Source organism: Balaenoptera acutorostrata, chromosome 20, assembly GCF_949987535.1.
Source record: "Balaenoptera acutorostrata chromosome 20, mBalAcu1.1, whole genome shotgun sequence".
NCBI lineage: Eukaryota > Metazoa > Chordata > Mammalia > Artiodactyla > Balaenopteridae > Balaenoptera > Balaenoptera acutorostrata.
This window is the reverse complement of record NC_080083.1, coordinates 10639038-10661764: the sequence shown is the minus strand read 5'-3', so window position 1 is coordinate 10661764 and position 22727 is coordinate 10639038. Positions and strand designations below refer to the sequence as shown.

General features: G+C 38.3%; 1 protein-coding gene across 2 annotated transcripts in view; it reads right to left on the bottom strand.

Annotated features, from left to right (window-relative positions):
- Positions 1-22727, bottom strand: part of RABEP1 (rabaptin, RAB GTPase binding effector protein 1) — a 105867-nt gene that overhangs the window by 9444 nt on the left and 73696 nt on the right. For both annotated transcript variants that reach the window (XM_057535477.1, XM_057535479.1), the window contains 6 exons: positions 21839-21970; positions 16386-16853; positions 14682-14786; positions 12758-12874; positions 7266-7364; positions 3531-3671 (listed from right to left, as the gene is read on the bottom strand). In XM_057535477.1, coding sequence (XP_057391460.1) covers positions 3531-3671; positions 7266-7364; positions 12758-12874; positions 14682-14786; positions 16386-16853; positions 21839-21970 — 1062 coding nt within the window. The remainder of the gene's footprint in view (positions 1-3530; positions 3672-7265; positions 7365-12757; positions 12875-14681; positions 14787-16385; positions 16854-21838; positions 21971-22727) is intronic.

Below are 22727 nucleotides of genomic sequence, written 5' to 3'. Positions count from 1 at the left end.
TCATTTTGAGAGTTGCTCTATGAAATCTCATCTTTGCCTACACTGTTTGTAGTGTTTACTTGGGTTTAGCCTAAGATGATATTTTTCATGACGTTGAAAGGTTTTAAAATGTATGAGGGACTTCCCTGGTGGCGCATTGGTTAAGAATACGCCTGCCAATGCAGGGGACACAGGTTCGAGCCCTGGTCCGGGAAGATCCCACATGCCGCGGAGCAACTAAGCCCGTGAGCCACAACTACTGAGCCTGAGAGCTCTAGAGCCCGCAAGCCACAACTACTGAGCCCGCAAGCCACAACTACTGAGCCCACGTGCCACAACTACTGAAGCCCGTGTGCCTAGAGCCCGTGCTCCGCAACAAGAGAAGCCACCACAATAAGAAGACCACGCACCGCAACGAGGAGTAGCCCCCACTCGCCGCAACTAGAGAAAGCCCATGCACAGCAACAAAGGCCCAACGTGGCCAAAGATAAATAAATTTATAAAACTAAAAAAATAAAACATATGAATATAAAGTCTGGAAAAAGTTAAGGAGATACTTATGAATGTCTCAGGAAACTTCTGGTTTTGCAGCCCTGATTCTCCCAACTACAAAAGAATGGAAGTGAGCAAATGCCATAAAAATTATCGGTAGACAGAAGGAGGCTGAGTGTGCTGTGCCCTAAGTGCTACATAGAAAAACAAATATCACAAGGAGCGAGCATGGTGACCCCCTTCAAATATTTAATTTCTGGTGCACTCTCAATCTGGTCCTGCAAGAATAATACAGACCTTCGATTTGGCAAAGGATTCTTAGATATGACACTGAAAGCATGAGCAACAGAAGAAAAAAATAAACTGGACTTTATCAAAATTAAAAACTTTTGTGCTTCAAAGGACACCATCAAGAAAATGAAAAAGACGATCCACAGAAAGGGAGAAAATATCTGTAAATCATCTACTTGATAAGGGACTTGTATCTAGAATATATAAAGAACTCTTATAACTCAAAGAAATAAAAAGCAAATAACCCAATTTAAGAGTAAGCAAAAAAAAAAAAAAAAAGAGTAAGCAAAGGATCTGAATAGACATTTCTCCAAGGAAGATATAAAAATGGCCAATAAACACATGAAAAGATGCTCAATATCATTAACCATTAGGGAAATGCAAATCAAAACTACCATAAGATACCATTTCACACCCACCAGGACGGCTATAATCACAATGTGAGATAACGATGAGTGTTAGTGAGGATGTGGAGAGATCCTCAAAGGATAAAACAGGGCTCTCATACGACCCAGCAAGTCCACTCCTAGGTTTCTACCCAAGAGAAATGAAAACATATGTCCACACCAAAACCTATACACGAATGTTTATAGCAACATTATTCATAGTCCAAAGTGGAAACAACCCAAATATCTATCAACAGACAAATGGATAAACAAAATATCCATATAGTGGAGTATTATTTGGTCATAAAAAGCAATGAAGTACTTATACATGGTATGACATGGATGAGCATTGAAAACACTAAGATATGCGAAAGAAGCCAGACACAAAAGACCACAAATTGTATGATTCCATTCACAGGAAAGAAAGACAGGACAACCTATACACAGAAAGATTAGTAGTTGCTTAAACCTTGGGGAGGAAGGGCTGAATAAAAGGTAAGGGGTTTCTCCTTGAGGTGATGAAAATACTGTGGTGAGGGCTACACATCTGAGAATATATTAAAAACCATTGAATTGTACACTTTAAATGGCTGAATTATTTGGTATGTGAATTATATCCCAATAAAGCCTGTATGTATGTATGTATTTGTTTGTTTGCTTGCCACGTCATGTGGCTTGCAGGGGTCTTAGTTCCCTGATCAGGGATTGAACCTGAGCCCTCAGCAGTGAAAGTACAGAGTCCTAACCACTGGACTGCCAGGGAATCCTTTTTTTTTTTCTTCATCTTTATTGGAGTATAATTGCTTTACAATGTTGTGTTAGTTTCTGCTGTACAACAAAGTGAATCAGCTCTATGTACATACATATATTCCCATATCCCCACCTTCCTGAGCCTCCCTCCCACCCTCCCTATCCCACCCCTCTCGGTCGTCACAAAGCATGGAGCTGATCTCCTTATGCTTCCCACTAGCCATCCATTTCACATTTGGTAGTGTATGTATGTCAGTGCTAATCTCTCACTTCGTCCCAGCTTCCCCTTCCCACCGTGTCCTCAAGTCCGTTCTCTACGTCTGTGTCTTTATTCCTGCCCTGCCACTAGGTTCATCAGTACCATTTTTTTGGATTCCATATATATGCGTTAGCATACAGTATTTGTTTTTCTCTTTCTGACTTACTTCACTCAAACTGAAGTATAGCTGATTTACAATACTGTGTTAATATATGCTGTACAGCAAAGTGACTCAGTTATACATACATAAACATACATTCTTTTCCATTATGGTTAATCTCAAGATACTGAATATAGTTCCCTGTGCTATACAGTAGATCCTTATTGTTTATCCATTCTATATGTAATAGTTTGCATCTACTAACCCCAAACTCCCAGTCCATCCCTCCGCCACCCTCCCTCCCCCTTGGCAACCACAATTCTGTTCCCTATGTCTGTGAGTCTGTTTCATAAATTTGTGTCATATTTAGATTCCATATATAAGTGATATCATATGGAATTTCTCTCTTTCTGACTTAACTTCACTGAGTATGATAATCTCTAGTTGCATCCATGTTGCTGCAAATGGCATTATTTTGTTCTTTTTTATGGCTGAGTAGTATTCCATTGTATATTATGTACCACATCTTCTTTATCCATTCACATCTTTTTTTTTTTTTGGCTGCGTTGGGTCTTCGTTGCTGCGCATGGGCTTTCTCTAGTCGTGGTGAGCAGGGGCTACTCCTCGTTGCAGTGCATGGTCTTCTCATTGGGGTGGCTTCTCTTGTTGTGGAGCACGGGCTTTAGGCACACGGGTTTCAGTAGTTGCAGCACACAGGCTCAGTAGTTGTGGCACACGGGTCCTAGAGTGTGCAGGCTTCAGTAGTTGTGGCACGCAGGCTCTAGAGCACAGGCTCAGTAGTTGTGGCACATGTGCTTAGGTGGTCCAAGGCATGCAGGTTTTCCCAGACCAGGGATTGAACCCACATTCCCTGCATTGGCAGGTGGATTCTTAACCACTGCACCACCAGAGAAACCCCCAATCATCTGTTGAAGGACATTTGGGTTGTTTCCATGTCTTGGCTATTGTGAATAGTGCTGCTATGAACATAGGGGTGCATGTATCTTTTTGAATTATAGTTTTGTCTGGATATATGCCCAGGAGCGGGACTGCTGGATCATAAGGCAACTCTATTTTTAGTTTTCTGAGGAACCTCCATATTGTTTTCCATAGTGGCTGCACCAACTTACATTCCCAACACCAGTGTAGGAGGGTTCCCTTTTCTCCACACCCTCTCCAGCATTTGTTATTTGTAGACTTTTTAAAAAAGAATTTGTAGCCATTTCAGAAAATGTACTTGTTTACATTTTTGATCTTATAGAAAATAAGTTACCTCTATAGTGTCTGGGAGAATGAAGTCTTCTGCTTGTTGTAATGACACATGCAAGCTATGCTTTCCCTGAAGACTGTCATTATCTTTCTGTAACCTCACCAGCTCTTCTGAAACCTGTTCCCGTGACTGCATCAGCACTGCCTAAAATAGAAACAGACACTAATCACGGCCAGAAAGGTAAATCCTATCTGCTGATAACTGCACCAGAGAAAAACAAAGGCCAAATGAAATAAGGGCTGAGGATGGATGGTACATGATAAAGCTCTGTAAGACTTAAAAAAAGCAGCTCAGAGATTTATTGATTTACAGCCCTTACATATATTCAAGGGGACAGGAAATGAAGCAAGTATCTGAGCTTATTCTCCACTGTTTCTACCAACAGCTTAAAAGTAATGAATTTCTTCCCCCATATCCCTAGGACCAGCATCTCTAGCTCAATGGAAGAGGTGGACGTAATCAAGACTTATATCAAAAAAAGTGTGTACTCCAAGACAACTCCTATTTCCTCACAGCATGCGTTCCACAGGAGGCAGGGGTAAACAAAAAGCAGTATCTTCATCTTTCATTAAATATACATATGTTCAAGCTCAGGATCACTAGGAATGGCCCAAGGACCCCAAATATTAGACGCCATCAAGAGGCTTTATGCTTAGGAAATGCAGGACATTTGAGCAGCTCATTCTTAAAATGGAACACGTTCCTACTTCTTCCACTTGCTGATGTATACGACAATTTTAGGTATTTCATATGAATTGATATCAATATAAAAGTTAGTCCAGCTAATTTGAGTATAAGATAAAATTCTGCAAAAGTATTTCTGCTAATTTTTACTACTAACCACTGAACATATACATAAGTGTAGATTACTCCACATCTAACATTTGTTCAGCAGCCACTACTCTACACTAGGTGATTTGCTGTCCATGGAGAATACAGGGATAAAAGATAGACTTTGCCCTAGAGAAGCACATGGTACAGTGGAGGGAAAGATAAGTAAACCAAAAATTACCCAACCATACTACGAGTGCTGTAACAGACAATGGGTACAGCAGTGATAAAAGGACAAAAGGTACCTAATTAGTGGAGAGGGTTCAAGAACATTTCCCACAAAAGGTGACTGCTGCATCCTGAAGGACAAATAGACTGCTGGTAGGCAGGCAAGGTCATGCATAAGTTTTGGTTAATTCTACTGGCTCTTATTTATTTCAGACCAGAATCAATTGTTGCTTTATGCTCACTTTCAACCCATTTACAACAAAATAATAGCATCCCACTACGTTTTGGATATAAAAGAAGGGAAAGAAGAATATGTTTATATTTGTTTATTTTTGTAAAGAGAAAAACAGAAGGATAAACCAAAAATAAATTTAAATGATCATGTATAGGAGTTGGTGGGAACAGGGTGAAAGGGACAGGGAATGGAAGTGAAACTTCTGAGTGTTTATATACTTTCATAGTTCTGACATATGAACCATGTTGCATGTTCAAAAAACAAAAAAGTCAATCAAAAAAGAAGAAAATCCAAAAATGTAATACATAGCTCCATTTGTTTCTGTTTGTATCAAATTGATAACACAACCACAGAGAGAAAAATCATTTCAAGTAATTTTTGAACACAGCACCCAGACTGTAAACCTTTACCTGGCATAACATTCTAAGGGTAAAAAGAACTACAGGTGTCTCTTGGTATCCGCAGAGGACTGGTTCCAAGACACGCTCCCATACCAAAAACTGAGATGCTCAAGTCACTTCCAGTCAGCCCTCTGTATCCACAGATGTGGAAACCGTGGATATGGAGGGCCAACAAAGAAATGCTGAACTTCACTTAGTAAGTCTGCTGTTGGTAGTCATTCTAAAACGACTGTGATCACCTTAACCAAGTGATCAAACTTAACATCACCAACAATGGAACTACCTATCATAACATGTCTCTTGTTATGAACTTTCCACTGCATCATTTCATCCATGTAGTATTCTTCCCAAAATGTCTAACTTGAACCATGTGGAAATAATCAGACAAATGCATTCTACAAGGCAAATGGTCTGGACTCTTCAAAAATGTTAATGTCATAAAAGCCAAAAACAAAAAGTGGGTGGCTGTTCTAGATTAAAGGAAACTAAAGTGACATGACAACAAAATACAATATGTGATCCTTGACTAGTTCCTTGATCAAAAAGTAAAACCACCACTAAAAAACAATCAAGGACTTTTAGGGACAATGGTTACATTTTAAGCATATAATAACAGTATTGTGATTATGCAGAAAAACTTCTTTGTTCTTAGGAGATACATACTGAAATATTTAGGAGTGTCATGATGTCTGCAACTTATTTGCAAATGGTTCAGAAAAAGAAACAAATACATATGTAATATAATATACGTATATATGAAAGAGAGAGACTGAGAAACAATTGCAAGCAGTAAAAATGTGGCAAAATATTAACTGGTAAACCTAAGTGAAGATTTTATGAATGTTCACTCCATGAACAACTCTAAGTTTGAAATTTTTCAAAATAAATAGTTCAGGGGAAATATTAAGATCCCAACCACTACCATAGCTACTCTTCTTTGAAGGGGCATAAGAAATTGAGTTTATCTTTCTCAGTGTAAGAACATTTAAAGGTAATTTCAAGAAAATGGTAAGATGTTAAAGTTCACAAGACCTCAACCTTAATTTCAACAATTCTTCAATGTCACCTGCAATACATTCACTTTAAGTGGAATCAACTTGAAAAATGTTTGCAAAAGCAGATGAGTTTTAAAAGATGAGAAGGAAAAGATGAGAGGGGACAGGGGAGTGTAAGGAGGCTAAACACTATGAAACTTTGTCAGCATTTAACAGTGTCCCTGAGATCAACAATGATTATTTCATATTCTCTAATTAATGAAAAGATATGAAACTCTCTCTGGTCATTGATTAGAGTGAGATGTTTCTCAACAGACCAGGGCTAGTATTTAGGGATCAGCTCAAAGGCCATTCAGATACTGACCCAATGCCAATCAAAAACAAACCATTACCATACAACTTGGAGTTTGTTTGTTTTTCTGTCAACCCTGGAAGAGCTGGACAAGAGGCAACTCTGTAGGATCACCCCAGCAGGACCAACTCTGCTATAGTTTACGAAGGGCCATCAGATGCAGGGTTCCAACTGTGAGAAAAAGGAAGAGCAGGCAAGTGGTGCCTGACTGGTGAGGAAGAGGCCCAAAGCTGGAGAACAATTCTGCAGACGTTCAAGGCAGCTCTTCTTTAAGAAGCTCTCTGTTCCTATTCCTCTCAAAATTGACAGCCTTCTGGAAGTTTTCCAGCGCCACAGCAGTTATGGTGCATGTTTTATCATAAATCCTATGAAATTACTGAGGTTGTTTTAAATAAATTAGCTGTCCAGGAAAAGTACAGTGACTGCTCAAAAGCTGTACCTCCTAGGGCTTTGAGAGATTTCAACTTTTAGCTTGTATTTAGAACTAAAAATTAAATGCTGGTCCACAGTTTATTTTGTTTAGGTTTCTCAAATCGAAGAAAAATAAATTAAGTTAGAGGTGATAATTTTTTTGGTCAAGAGGTAGGTTTAGAAAAAGAATAATGTCTTTACATAATCTTGTCCATTACTAACGTTCTATAGGCTCTGGAGAACATAATGGTAACCACTTTGGCCAGGAAGGTAAAGTCACATCAAAGATTATTTCAAGATAGAATATATTTAACATAGTTAATGTTTATTTAAATGTTAACTTACCACCTGTTCCTGAACATCCCTCTTTGCCTGGGAAAACCCCTGTTGTAACTCTTCAAGTAAGATCTCAGATGCTTGGGCTCTTAGGACAAGTGCAGAGATCTTGAAAGAAAAAAAAATTCATACACAGAAAATTTAGTTAGGAATCTGGTTATTCTGAAACTAACTCTTCCATCTCCTGCTTATTTGATGTCCGGAACTGATTTTTTTATTAGTTCATCAAACGCCACTCATCCATCATTCAACAGATATGTGTGCATCTACTGTGTACAAAGCCTCAGCCTTTCAGATGACATAAGGCAGTACCAAAAGTCCCCAGGGGTCATATGCTACCATACATGAACAACAGCATTATACGGGTCTCTAGACATAGATATTAATCCATGTGACCCAGTTATAAATATTATTCTTAAAGGAGCTTATTAAAAATCAATAACTATTTTGAAACTCTGTCCACAAAAAGTTTAAAGGATAAATGAATCTTCTCTGAACTAGCTGCAGTATTCTAAGGTGGTTTACTTAAGAGCAAAAGACACATGATGAACTCCCTTGAATTAGTTTTAGTGTTCCTGACGAGGGGTTTATGTGAAAGTTGATGACTCATACATAAGAGTTATAAAATAAATCAAAATAAATTTGTTTAGACATTTAAAAAATGATTATTGTCAGAATTTTGTTTCCAGTAGTGGCAGAATAGGTAATGTGAACCAACCTTCCTGCTAATTAAGAAAACCAGACAAAAATATGAAAGACACCTACATGAAGGCATGGGAGAACACGGCAAAAAAGAATCACAGAGCCAAGGACCAGAATGAAGACACATGGAGAACTGGGTGCAGCATCTGGAACAGCTCTTCTCCAGAAGCACGTGCCAACTCCAAAAGAAACAGATGCAGCACTGAGAAGCTGAGCAGAGCATCTGAAAGCCCCAGCACAGGGTGGCAAAAGTTAAGAGTCCAAGACCCAATACACAAAGGGATCCATGGTAAACACCCTGCACTTTGGATTGGGTCTCCAAAGGGACACACCCTATAGTAAGGGAAGAATTTAAAATAATCCAACCTTCACAACTTCATATAATCTCAATTCCCATAAATGAATAAAGGTGATCCAGGATTGTTAGTACAACTAGTTGCCTGCCTCTCATAAGACAAATGGCTTTATTTCAACAATTTTCACATATAATGTCTAGTACTCAAGTTAAGAATGCACAAGGAAAGACTATGATAGGGACTTCCCTGGTGGCACAGTGTTTAAGAATCCGCCTGCCAATGCAGGGGACACAGGTTTGAGCCCTGGTCCGGGAAGATCCCACATGCCGCGAAGCAACTAAGCCCATGTGCCACAATTACTGAGCGTGCGCTCTAGAGCCTGCAAGCCACAACTACTGAAGCCCGTGCTCCGCAACAAGAAGCCACCGCAATGAGAAGCCTGCGCACCACAACAAAGAGTAGCCCCCACCTGCCACAACTAGAGAAAGCCCGCGCCCAGCAACGAAGACCCAACACAGCCAAAAATTAATTAATAAAAATAAATAAAAGACTATGATAAAAAACAAAACAGATAACAAAAACAGATCTACAATGAATCCAGATATGTTATTAGAAACAGACTTTAAAATAACTGTATTTGATCTGTTCAGAAATTTAGAACCACCAGAGAAATGGAAACAATGAAAAATAACCAAATGGAAATAAACTAAAAAAATCAATTATCCAAATTAAAAATACAATGGATGAGTTTAATAGATTAGACCTATTTGAAGAGAAAATTAGTGATATGAAGATAATAAGCAAAGACAAAAATGATGGGAAATATGGAAGAGAGATTAAAGAAGCCATGTAGATGCAATGCGAACATCTAACATATACAAATATTTGAAGAAGTAACAGCCAATGGAAATAGCTGGTAGAGCTAAAAATATACCTGTGCAAAAACTCAAAAATTCCGTGATTTCACTACTATGTATACTCAAGAGAAATAAGTCCACATGTCCACTAAAAGACATGTACAAGAATGTTAAAAAATGTATTCATTCACAATAGCCAAAAACCAGAAACAATCCAAATATCTCTCAACTGTAGAATGGATAAATAAATTATGGTATACTCATGTTATAGAATATACATAGCATTAAAATCTAACTACTGAGACACAGAACAATATGGGTAAGTCTCACAGACATAATGACCCAACAGACCAGATGCAAAAGGCTACATACTATATGATTCCATTTATGTGAAGTCCAACAACAAGCAATTCTAAAACATAGCGTTAAAAGTTAGAATACTGGCTACCTCTAAGAATAGGCAGGTGGGGTATTTACTTATTAGTAAAGAACATGAGCGTATTAGAAATGTTCAGGATGTTGACGCAGATGATGATTTATTACCCTAGTAAAATTTTTCACACGTTAAAATTCACCAAATTGTACACTTGAGATTTATGCACTTTATGTTTATCTCAATAAAAACAAATTTTTAAAGAGACATATGGCTGAGAATATTCCAATCACGATGTAAGACATTAACTCAGAGATCCAAGAAACCCTGTGAACTCCAAACAGCAGAAATATGAAGAAAAACACACCTAGGTATATAGCACAGTAAAACCGTTAATAACAAAAGCCAAAACGAACATCTTTACAACAGCCATGGAAAAAATAACATTTCACCTTCAAAGGAACAACAATAAGACTTACAGCTGACTTCTCATCAGAAACATGGAAGCCAGAAGCAATGGAATAAGAACTTCAAAGTGCTGAAAGAAAATATCATAAATACTCAGAATTCTATACCTGACCACAGAGTATCCTTCTTGAATGAAGGTGGAAAGAAAAAGATATGTCTAATAAACAAAAATATGAGAGAACGGAGACTTTTGGCACTGTCCAAGATGGATTAAGCCCACCAAGGCCATTCTCTCCCCTTATTACAACTAAAAACTCTGGAAAAAATACAAAAAGCAACTACCTGAGGACTCTTAAAAAATAAGCAAAAGCAGACAGTTTAGGGAGGGAAATCAAAACGGGAAGAAACAATTCATACTGCAGTTTACTGCTTATTTGGGGTTTTTTTCCTATTTTCTGCCAGCATGAATCTGAGAGCTGCCCCAGTTGTGAAGCCACAACAGATGCAGCAGCACAGGACAAACAACTGTTTTTCTGATCACAGGGCCAGGACAGGGTCCCCATGAGCTGACGAGTAGAGTGGTACTGAGAGAAGAGAGCTAGGAAAAGGATCCTCTAATTCTGTGCATGAACCAGAACAAGTCTCACACTCACCCCTGAGCTATATACATACATGGACACATCCAAAGGAGCACTGCAAAGGCTTTTAAAAACGAACTGACATTAGAACTACCTACTACAGAAGGCAAGACAGAACTTATGAACTGAACCTAATCAGGTTAACAGAACTGAGAGTCTCACAGTAAAATATTCATCATCTCTAAGATCAATCTAAAAGTATTTGACATAAAAAGAATCAGGAAAATGTGGCCAATTCTCAAGAGGAAAGAAAATCAACACATGCCAACCCCATGATGACCCAGGTTGGACTTATCAAAGACTTTAAAGTAGCTATTGTAACTATGCTGCCTGGTGTAAAGGTAAATACTGTTGAAACGAATGAAAACATAGTTCTCAGCAGAGAAAAACTTTTATAGTTTTTAGAAACTATATGTTTCTAAACTTTAAAGTTTATAACTTTAAAGTTTCTAACTTTATGTTTCATTTAAAGAAACAAATGAAAAATTTACTATAAATTACAGCACAGAATCTGGCACAAAAATAGGCAAATAGACTAATCAAATAAAACAGTCCTCAAACTGACCCACACATGTACATTCACTTGATAGTTAACAAAGATGATCTTGCAGAGCAGTGAGAAAAAGGTGATCTTTTCACTAAATGGTACAGGAACTGACTCTCCATATGAAAAAATAAAATAAAAATTTACCCATATCTACAGCTTATACATAAAAGTCAGTTCTAGATGGATTTTAGATATAAATGTGAGTGGCTATAAACAATGAAGCTTCTACAAAATACATGAAAATATCTTCATATAACCCCAGGGTAAGAAAATATTCTTTTAAAAACCAGGATAAAAATCACTCATCATAAAGAAAAGATCAATAAATTTGACTACATTAAAATTAAGAACTTCTGTTCATCAAAAGACACCATTAAAATAATGAAAATCTAAGGTACTGAGTAGAAGACATTTGGGACACATCACCAAAAGGCTCTAATAAGATTATATAAAGAATTCCTATCAGAAAAATAAGTGGAAAAAAAAAAAAGACAACCCAATAAAAAATCAAGCGTAAGACTTGAGAAGTAATTTCAAACACACACACACACACACACACACACACACACACACACACACACACCCCACACACAATGATATCCCAATGGCTAACAGACATGAAAAATGCTAAATAACCTCAATGGCCATAAGAGAAACGCAAACTAAGCCACCATGAAATACCATTACACACCCACCAAAATGGCTATAATTAAAATAACACAAAATGAAGTCTGTCAAGACTGCAGACCCACAGGAATTCTTCTCATACATTGCTGGGGAGAGTATAAATTCATACAACCACTTTCTGGCACTATTATCTCCAAAAGTTGACATACATTTTGAACATTTTGACCCAGGCATTCCACTCCTAAGCACATACCCAGCAGCAACATGTGCAACAAGCCCTATACAGAAATTTCAAAGTAGAATTATTCATAATATCCCACAACTGGAAACAACCCAAATGCTCATAACATTAAGACAGATAAATTATAATATATCCATACAACAGTACGAGTATACAACAATGAAAATAACAACTACCACACACATTTGTGAGTAGGAACCTCACAATGTTGAATGGAGGAAGACAAACACAATGAATGATTGTGTCATTCATTGAATATGGACTATATGATTCATTTGCTAAAATAAGAAAGCAGACAAAGCTAATCTAATGGTGTTAGACGTTAGGACTGTAGTTACCTCTAGGGAGGAAGTAGTAAGTGGAGGGGGAAAGTGAGGGCTTCTGGGGTACTAGCTAATTTTCTATTACTCGATCTTGGTGGGTACACAGATATTAGTTCAGATATGTTTGGTATATCTGTATACGGTCACGTTTTTTCCCATGCATGGTAATTTTCAAAAAGTCAAGAAGAAGATAACTAGCATCTTTCTTGTCAGCAGGTTTCTTGTGCAGCAGAAAAACCTAATAAAAATCAAAGGGGAAAAGAGAACCAGAGCCTCCTGATATTTACTAACCAGTTATTTCAAAAGTTACTTTCCTTAAATCTGTAAAACAGACACCAGAGAAAGATCAGTTTGAGATATTCTTATCTGAGGGAAAATAGAACTGCCAGATCTTCAGGGCAAGAAAGAAACCTTACTAGGTTTTCAGAACGCTTTTATTTAAACAACTCAGTCATCTCCCAGGGGCCACATTCTAAAACCCTCACTTACCTGGTGACTTGAATCTTCAGTGCTCTGCTTTATGAAGTCTTCTAGCTCCTGTTTATCTCTCATTGTCTTCTCTAACTGGTCATTTGCTTGCCTTAGCATCACCTGTAGCTTTTTCACCTATGCAATTTTAAACGTCAATTAGAAGGAAGTACCAGAACTTTCATAAATTAAAAAAAAAATCCCTACCTCCAGAAAATTTTTTTAAACCTAATCTTTCTTCCTGAGAAACAAATTTGTCAATTTGGGAAAAAACTGAGATGAATTACCTCATGCGACAACTATACTGTGCTTTACAGTTAACAAAACATTTTTCATATCCATTACCTCATTTGAAAATATCTGCTTTTCCTCCTGGGTCTTCTAGGCTAGGCACTGGCCTCCCTGACTCTATCTTCTGCTGCCAATCTACAATCCACTCTAACACAATAAATATTTCTAAAATGAAAGTCAAATCATATTATTTCCCTACTTAAAATCCTTAAATGCCTCCCAAAGTCTTCAGGGTAAAATTTAAATCCCTTTAGTCATCACACCCCTCCCTCAATGATCTCATCATGGCCTTCCCTTTGTAGCTTCCTCTCCCACTATTTTCCCCCCACTCTCTCTCCACTCTCTCTCTCTCTCTCTCTCTCTCTCACACACACCACCCCCCTTATGCCCAGCCACATAAACTATTCATACTTCTTAGAACACACAATTTTCCTTCATAACTGTTCCTTTGTACACATTTCCTCTCCTTGAACACCCTTTCTCCACTTCTTTTCCTAATTAATTTTTACTCTAGCTCTAAAACAAACTTAGCTGAACTGTTACCTTCCCTAGTTAACAGCCCATAGTTAACTTAGATGCCTCTGCTCATCCTCTAGTTCTATTTGTACACGTACAGGAACAAACCATATTGAACTGATGGCTTGGATTGAACACTGAAAGCTCCCTATGGGCAGTACGGTGTTCTATCTGTATCTGAATACTCAGAACCCAGCGAAGTGCCTGCACAGATGAAGCAAGAGTCAAATGTCTATTGACACGACTATGGAATCCAAGATACCCCATTTCTATACCACACTATCAGAGGCCAACTATTGATATAGTAGCTTCACAAATAGCGTTAGAAATTTACCTCTAAGCCATCTAAAAAAAAAAAAAAAAGCATATATGGAGAAAATTAATGCCAAAGGCATTTGAAAATATTAAACCATCATTCTAACCTGCTTAAGTTTATTTTGAAGACTAGGGTAACACTCTCCATAATAACCAAAGAACAATTTGGAAATATAAGAAAAAAGTTATTTTTTCCTTACATATGCTTTCACAAGTTTACTCTCATGAAGTTCTACATCATTTCCTAAATGTTATCAGGGAACCCATTATTAGGCACTGTATTTGGAAAGGCACTTTTCAGTTTCAGCATACCTAATCTACCAAATCTTAATTTCTGTGACCCTGCAAACTAAACTTACTTCAACAAATTTATGACAAGAATTAGGCAATAAGCAATGAAGAGTACAAATACTGATTAATGTAATATTCAATTAAGTTTTATCCAATTAGAAGCAACAGTCAACCCAACCCCTTATCTCCCTAAATCTCTGTATCATAAAGCACTTTCCGTGTGCATGCATTCCTGACAATAACACTTCTAGGCCTTGGGCAGAAGGAACAGGTTGCGAGAGGAGATATGCCAGCTGAGCTGACCTGTGTGGTATTGGGCAAGCTAATGAAGCAAAGACACACAAAAGCAAAAATTCTATAGTGTGCTCCCACTGGAAATGTAACTGATGTTGCATGTACCAGATTATTTCAGACTTAAGGAGATGAGTATACTTCATAAAGCAAACTGGGAGGGGTGAAGGGCAATTAATTCAGCACCGCCAGTGAGAACTACAACAGCTCACCAACTTCGCACACCCCAAAAGAAACTCACCTGGTCTCTTGTTTCAGCCTCTTGAATCTGAATTCCTTGTAACTGTTTTTCATAATTGGAACACATATCACAACGTCTACCAAGTTTATTTCCAGCATTATGTACCTGAAGGGCACCAAAATTACCTCTTATCAGGCAGAACAGAACAAGTCTACATCACATACTTGAGGAACACATGCAGTCTTACCTATGTTACTCGAAGTAGAAAATGGAGTAAACAATTTATTCAGGGACTTATGGCAAGAAGTTACAATAGAGAGCAGGATTCTAAAAAATCATAAGTCCAATATAAGTATGACAGGAAAACAAGGGACACAACTTTATCAAGAGGCTAAGGGCCACAAAACACCACATTTGAGAGAAACACAAGGAAAGCAAAAGGTACTACACCGTGGCACTCACAATTTAAATCAATACTACCCAACAAGGGAGGGGATGGGGAAGGGTGGAGTGCAAATTAACCATTTCACCAGCTCCAAGCACAAAGGAGGTATGAAACAATTAAATAGCACCTTCTCAAACGTTTTGCATGAGACCAAGGAGAACAGTTTCTTTCAGGCTTAATAAGCTGTTCCACTTGCTAATCAACAGCTTCTTTAAAGAGAAGTAGCCCTGAGTAAAATAAAGCACTGGAAGTCATAAAACCTGTATCCTAACCCAGGTTTGCTACTTAGTCGAAGGGGAAACTTGAGCAACTCATTTGACCTTTCTGAGCCAGTTTCCTCATCCATAAGTTGGAGAAAATCATGCCCTGATTGTCTCATTATTATCAAGCAGCTCAAAGAGAAGAGGTATGTGAAAAGGCTTTGTAATCTGTAAAGCACTATGCAAATACATATTTAAGTTTTTATCTCCTAATCTTACTTCTGAGTTTGCAAATACTATTAGGAGGAAAATTAACCTCATTAAAGGTTGCCTTCTCGGGCTTCCCTGGTGGCGCAGTGGTTGAGAATCTGCCTGCTAATGCAGGGGACACGGGTTCGAGCCCTGGTCTGGGAAGATCCCACATGCCACGGAGCAGCTGGGCCCGTGAGCCACAATTGCTGAGCCTGCGCGTCTGGAGCCTGTGCCCCGCAACGGGAGGGGCTGCGATAGAGAAAGGCCCGCGCACCGCGATGAAGAGTGGCCCCCGCTTGCCGCAACTGGAGAAAGCCCTCGCACGAACCGAAGACCCAACACAGCCAAAAATAAATAAATAAATAAATAAATAAATAAAAAAGAAAATCCTTTAAAAAAAAAAAAAAAAGGTTGCCTTCTCTTCTCTCCCATATTTTCCACCCCCTCCTTAAACTCATTCTAAGCATCAACTGCTGAAAAGCATTTGTACTTTAGACCTCAAGGAAAGATGAAAGAATATGCATCTTGGAATACACTGAGATTATAGAAAACTGCAAGGAAACCAAATTCGGGCTACACAAAGTTAGCTATGCTATTCAAGCAGATCGCTCCAACTTAAGAGATGTGACTTCAGGTGGAGAAGTTCACACTTAACACAATCAGCTAGTTAGTTCCCTTCTCTGTCATAATCACCAGGAACAGCCAAAGCAGACAATGACAAGGGTCAGACAATATGGGTTAACACCCATTTGCTGGCAACAAGTGCGAGCATTGACTCCAGGGACCATCTCTTGAATGAACAATGAATCCAGAGCTACCCAGTATCCCCCAAAGTGAGCGAGAGGAGAAGTCAGGAAGATAACTCACCTCTTTCTGCAGGAGATTCCATTCTGTCTCACTGACTAAGCGGTAACCACTGGGAGACACATAAGCACTTTCCATACCCTGTGTGACACTAGACAGGAGGGATGCCGTTTCTTCTTGTTCTGGTGTCATCGCCTTGATTGCTCTTTCCTGATCTTTGGTTAACATAAACCCACTTGGCATTTGCAGTGACCCAAGGGAGGCGGTATCAAAGTTCTCAGTCACCGAATCTGCTCCTACCAACGGTCCAAAATCTGATTCGTCCAGGTTCCCAGCAGATTTTGCTTTGTAGTTATAGCCTAAAGCTTTGGATTGCAGTGAGCCTGAGGTTCCCAAGCTGTCTGTAGACTGTGCTCTCCTGAGTCCATCTTTAAACATGTCATTGTCTGATTTACTGAATGGATCCCCGGATGGCAACAGTAAGTCTGCATCTAAAGAATGGACTGAACCATGGTTGCTATCTAAATGCTCCTGAAATGTTAAAATACATTGCCAGTTAGACAATTCCTGATATTTTCAAAGAGAAAAACTACCATATTTTATAAAGTATTTTGCCACACGTTACACATGACAATCTTCAGTGTGCTGCCTTCATATATTAATTGAACAAACATTTATTGTCTTCTATATCCTGGGCACTAAACCAAGCACTCAGGATACAACTGTGAACAATCTCTGACTTCAAAATGCTTAGTTTCATGAAAAAAATAAACAAGTGAACCAAGTAAACAGGCTATTAGAATATCATATTCAATAAAATGACAGGCTACAGCTATGTACTGAATGCTCTGGGAGCTCAAGGAGAGGAATTCAGCCCAGACATAAGAATCAGGGAAGGTCTCCTGAAATTCAGTATTGGGTATATGGAACACGAGGTGCCTGCTGTATATCCAAGTAGAGATGTCCACCCAGTAGAGGGACAAAGAAGTCTTTAGATAGAGACTTGGGAGTAACCACTATACAGTAATAATTAAAGCCACGGCAGCAAATCAGAACACTTAGGATGAGTCTGTAGGATATGAAGAAAGCCAAGGGTAAGGCCCTGAGAAACATCAATTTTGTCCATTTTGGGGACGGACAGAGGAAGGAGTACCGAGAATAGATGGGAAATGATGATAATGTTGTACACTAGAAACTAAGTTTCAAGCAAGGTGTAATCAACATGTTAAATAAGGCTGCATCAAGTGAAAGAAGCCAGACGCAAAAGGTCACACACTGTACGATTCCATCTCTATGAAATATCCAGAATAGGTAAATCCCCAGAGACCAAAAACAAATTAGTGGTTGCCAGAGGTTAAAGGGAAAGGAGAGTAGGGAGTGACTCCTTAGTGATATAAGGGGTCTCTTTTGGGGGCGATGACAATCTTCTGAAACTAGACAGGTAATGGTTGCACAACATTGTAAATGTACTAAAGGCCATTGAATTGCACATTTTAAATGGTTAATTTTTTGTTATGTGAATTCCATTTCAATTTTTTTTTTTAATGTGGTGCAGCACACTCCCAAAGCCAAAAAAGCACACCAGTACCATTCTAGCACAGTTTGTAGGAAAATCAGAAAGCAAGGAAAATGTAGCAAGTTTTTCTTGAAACTAAATTTATTCAATTTAAAGAACTGGCTTTTATTTTAAGATACTATCCTTTCTACTTTTTGTTGTTAAATGTCCTTCCTTTTATGAACTGGAAAAGACTAAAATACAGATTTTCTTTCAATGTTTTAAAAATATCCTTACTTGGTATAATAAAATGTTGACAACTTTTATGTTAATTCCTCCATTTATTTCTTTTTAAAGGTTGTGGGGGTTTTTTTAAGGTTTTTTAAACTGTGAAATTCCGATGGCTGAGGAACACAAATCTAGTATATACTGAGCTAGCTATGGCAAAGGTCCCAAATAAGCACCCTAATAAAAATTGGAGAGAGCGCATTCTGTTAGCTTATAAAGGAACACGATATCTAACGTTATCATGTATTAACACAATGCTACTGTGACACCAAAGAAGGAGGGGATAGGGACAAGAAAGTTGTGAGGGCCATTTAAAACACACCAGACTACCATGCTGATAACAACACTTACAAGGAACATATACTTGTAGGGGTATGTAAACTGTTACACTGTTTCTGAAAGATGATTCAACAATATGTTTGTTTACGCTCTTAAACTCAGCAGTTCTCTTGCCAAGAACTTATATTAAAGGAGTAATCAGATAAGTCCATGACTTTTATACAAAGAAGAGTTATATATAATAGCGTTATGGCATTACTCATAATAATGAAAATTTTTTTACTAGTGAAAAATGAAATAATTGACTATCTGTTAGTGTGTTAATCATGCTTATTTTCTATATTTTATGATGTTTTTGACCTTTTGAAGGCCTTGCTGGCTGAGGAGAGACTGCCTCTTCCAAACTAGCTAATTCCTAGAAATAATAAACAACTTGCCTATGAATATGTCTTTCACATCTAAATCAACCAATCTCAAGTCGATACTCCCAACCAACTCCTTTATCTAACTCTTACACACCAAGCCAGTATTTCCCCTGCTCTAAATCAACCCAGGGCCAGGTACCAGAAAACTGAAGATAGACTCTATGCCCCAAAGCCCACTGGATTTATTCAAACTAGCCAGTCCTATGCTATTTACCCTGCCCTACCTTTCCCTCGAAAATCCCAATAATGGCTGTGGTCCGTGTTTTCCCCTTGCTCCTGCTTTTGCTTCATGACCGACTCTGGTGCTTCTCCATGTGACTCTGCACAGTGTACCATGACTCTCATTTCTAGAGGGACTGTAACATTAAACTTCTTGTTCAATGGCATTAACCTCTCTCTGTCATCACTCAGTCACCTTTATAAATTAAAACCTGGGCACAAATCAATTTGTAGGAGATTAAGGAATTATGGTACATTTACATGCTGAAATACTGTTAGTCATTAAATATCATTTTGGGGGAAAACACTTACTCATGTGCCAAAACCTTTAAAGACAGATTTAAGTGGGGGAAAAAATGTACATAAAACATCATGTACAGTTACAATCTGTATTATGTTTAAAAAGTACAAATAGAAACACACATATGTTACCTTTGGAAATGGAAAAAGAGGGAAAGGAGAGGTACATACCAAAATGTTAGTGGTGGTATCTCTGGCTAGTAGAATTATCAGTTATTTTTATTTTGTATGACGTTCTGTACTTTCCAAATTTTCCATAATGAACACATATTACTTTTGTGGTGAGAAAAGCATATTCTAAGCATTTAGGTTAAAGAAGATATAGGGTCCTACAAATTTTAAGTGGCTTTAGCAATATATCTAAGTCTCCAAAGCATTCCATATTAACTTTAAATCAACAGGCTAAAGTAAACTGTCACTGCCTCTCAATACAAAACAAGTACATTCAACATTCAAACTGCAAAACATCAGATCTGAAAGGCTATAAGATATTTCAATGTCAGAAAATGTTATGCACAATATACAGTATAAATCTGTTAAGACACTATTAAAAAATTTTAAGTGCTTCACTGTAAATCACAACAAATTTCCTTTTCCTGTTTTCCTGCTAAAATATTTTTTTAAAGTTTGAAACTTTGCCAAACATTCCTGGACACAGGACTGCATGATGCAGAAACCACATAATATTTGGCAGTACACAAAAATTGAGACATTCTCTTGGAAGTCTATTTTAAAAAAAAGACAAAGCAGAATCAGGGCAAGGTTCTCAGTGTATGAGCCAAGAGAGAGAATGTACAAAAACAATTACATCATACTTTTCAGTGTCCACTAGGATTTTTTAAAGCATTTTTTCAATGTCAAATAATCCATAAACATGGAAATATGAGCCACCAGCAAGTAGATTTTACATGGCTCAGCGTAAATCTACAAACTAAACAGAAACATAATACCTTTGAAAGTGAGAAAAGACCCTTATCCAATTTACCTGAAACTGGTTCACCAGGCAGGGAAAGGAGGTAGGGGTGGGGGAGTAAGTATGAATCTCTAAACAGCAGGGACAGTATAAACAATGCATATGAGCATGGACAGCTAGTAGAAACGTCTGGCCGTGATGAAGTGGAGAGTATGCTAAGGCTGGAAGGGTCAATTCAACTCCAAAGGCCCTTGTATGGCAAGCTGGGGACCTTAGTTTTTACCCTAAAGTCAATTAACAAAGCATTTCCTTCCCTGAAGAAGAGATATCAGCTTGAGTCTTGAAGGATGAATAGAAGAATTCCAGAACTCAGAAAGGCAGAGGGAGGTAAGCACTCCAGGTAAAGGAACCAATGTGCAAGGCAGAGAGTATAGCACAACAAGATGAGCAATGTGGCTAAAACAGAGTGCATATTATGAAGGGTCTTGACTGTCTGAGTGAGGAAGTTGCACTTAATTGTGTAGGTAATGGGAGTGAGTGGTGGTTCTGACTAGGGGAGTAGCCTGACTATAGCTGCACTTAAGAAAAATAAATCTGACAGTAATGCTGAGGGTACAGTGGAATGGGACAGGCTGAAGACAGGAAATGTAATGAGGAGGCCCTTGCCACATGTGGGTGAGAGGCGATGAGGCCATAGGAACACCACTTTACACTTTACACCTCCAAGTCTCTCTACTCTGCCCATTCCCAATACCTGAAATGTTCTACCCTACTCCATCACAATCTGCCAAACCCCATACACTCTTCTCAGGGCTTAAGATCTAATACTTGGTAATACTCAAATACAGGCCATACAGAATTAAATGTTTCAATACTTTAGATAAAATCTCTTTTAAACAAAAGCTCAAAGTATTAGAAACATTTATTCATATCAAAAATGATTTTGCAGGGGTTTCCCTGGTGGCACAGTGGTTAAGAATCCGCCTGCCAATGCAGGGCACACAGGTTAGAGCCCTGGTCAGGGAAGATCCCACATGCCGCGGAGCAACTAAGCCCGTGTACCACAACTACTGAGCCTGCGCTCTAGAGCCCACGAGACACAACTACTGAGCCCACGTGCCACAACTACTGAAGCCCGTGAGCCTAGAGCCCGTGCTCTGCAACAAGAGAAGCCACTGAAATGAGAAGCCCGCGCACCACAATGAAGAGAAGCCCCTGCTCGCCACAACTAGAGAAAGCCCGCGCCCAGCAACGAAGACCCAACTCAGCCAAAAATAAATAAATAAATTTATTTAAAAAAAAAAAAAAAAGATTTTGCAGATATTATTTAAATTTTCTTCTGATGGTTTAATTTTGGAACCGCTAGAAAAAAGAACATCTAATTGTTTCACAGACCATGAGAGAAACTGCGTGTTTCAAATTGTACTACCTATAATACTGTGAAAACAGCTGAAAATAAAGTATTATCACTTTATCTAATTTTCAGCTAGTAGCTACTACCCACTTCCCATATGAACAATGTAACTGACTGATGTAAGAGAAGCTAAAAATGGTTAACACTGTGTATATGATGATTTTAATTATAGATTCATTATACCTCCTCATTTGATAACTGGGCTGAAGATTCTTCATGAGTTAAAGCACACACTACTGGTATTTTTACTTCTTCCTCAACATTTGTTTTTTTGTGATCCTTTCTCTTACTAAGTCTTTGTTGTTCATCTTCCTCCTAAAAGTTAGGAAGAAAAAATACATATTACCCAGGTAATCTATACTTAATGATTCCCACAGTTCTTTAACCACTCAAAACAAATATAAAAGTATACTACATGAAAGGCAAAACAAAAGAGAGCAAATCACCCACCTCTTCTTCAAGTGATTTGAGAAAGAAAATTTACATAGACTGTTCCTTCAGCTTATTATGGAAAACAAATAGGAAAAAGTTATGGCATTACACTTCCATTTGAAACATGTACAAATTTATATGAAATACAAATGAATGATTGAAGCTGATGTAGTAATTCACTCAACAAAGATCAAAGATACCTTCAATGCCCCCCCCGCAAAACACTCTAGTGGGGAGGGACAAATACACGATTACATCACTATATAAGTATGTACAAGGTCCTATAGGAGAGAAGACAAAGATTTCATCTGAGGGAGCTAGAAAGGGGGGCCCAAAGAAGGTAACACTTGAGCTGGATCTTGAAGAATCAGTAAGATGAGTTTGCCAATTGTATGAGAGGAGACAAGCAAGGGTTCCAGGGAGAAAAGAAGTATGTAAAACGGAGAGGGCCACGGAAGAGCAGGCATGTGGGGAATACTGAATAATCTCATGTGACTAAAAAGAGGGCAGGCACATGAGTAGTGAGGTACATGGAGAAGGGGGTGGTGATTAAGTGCTTAGACTCTGGAATCAGAGACTGGTCAACCCTCAGATATGCCATTAGTCCCTATCTCATATGGGAATTTTTGTTGTGTGTTTT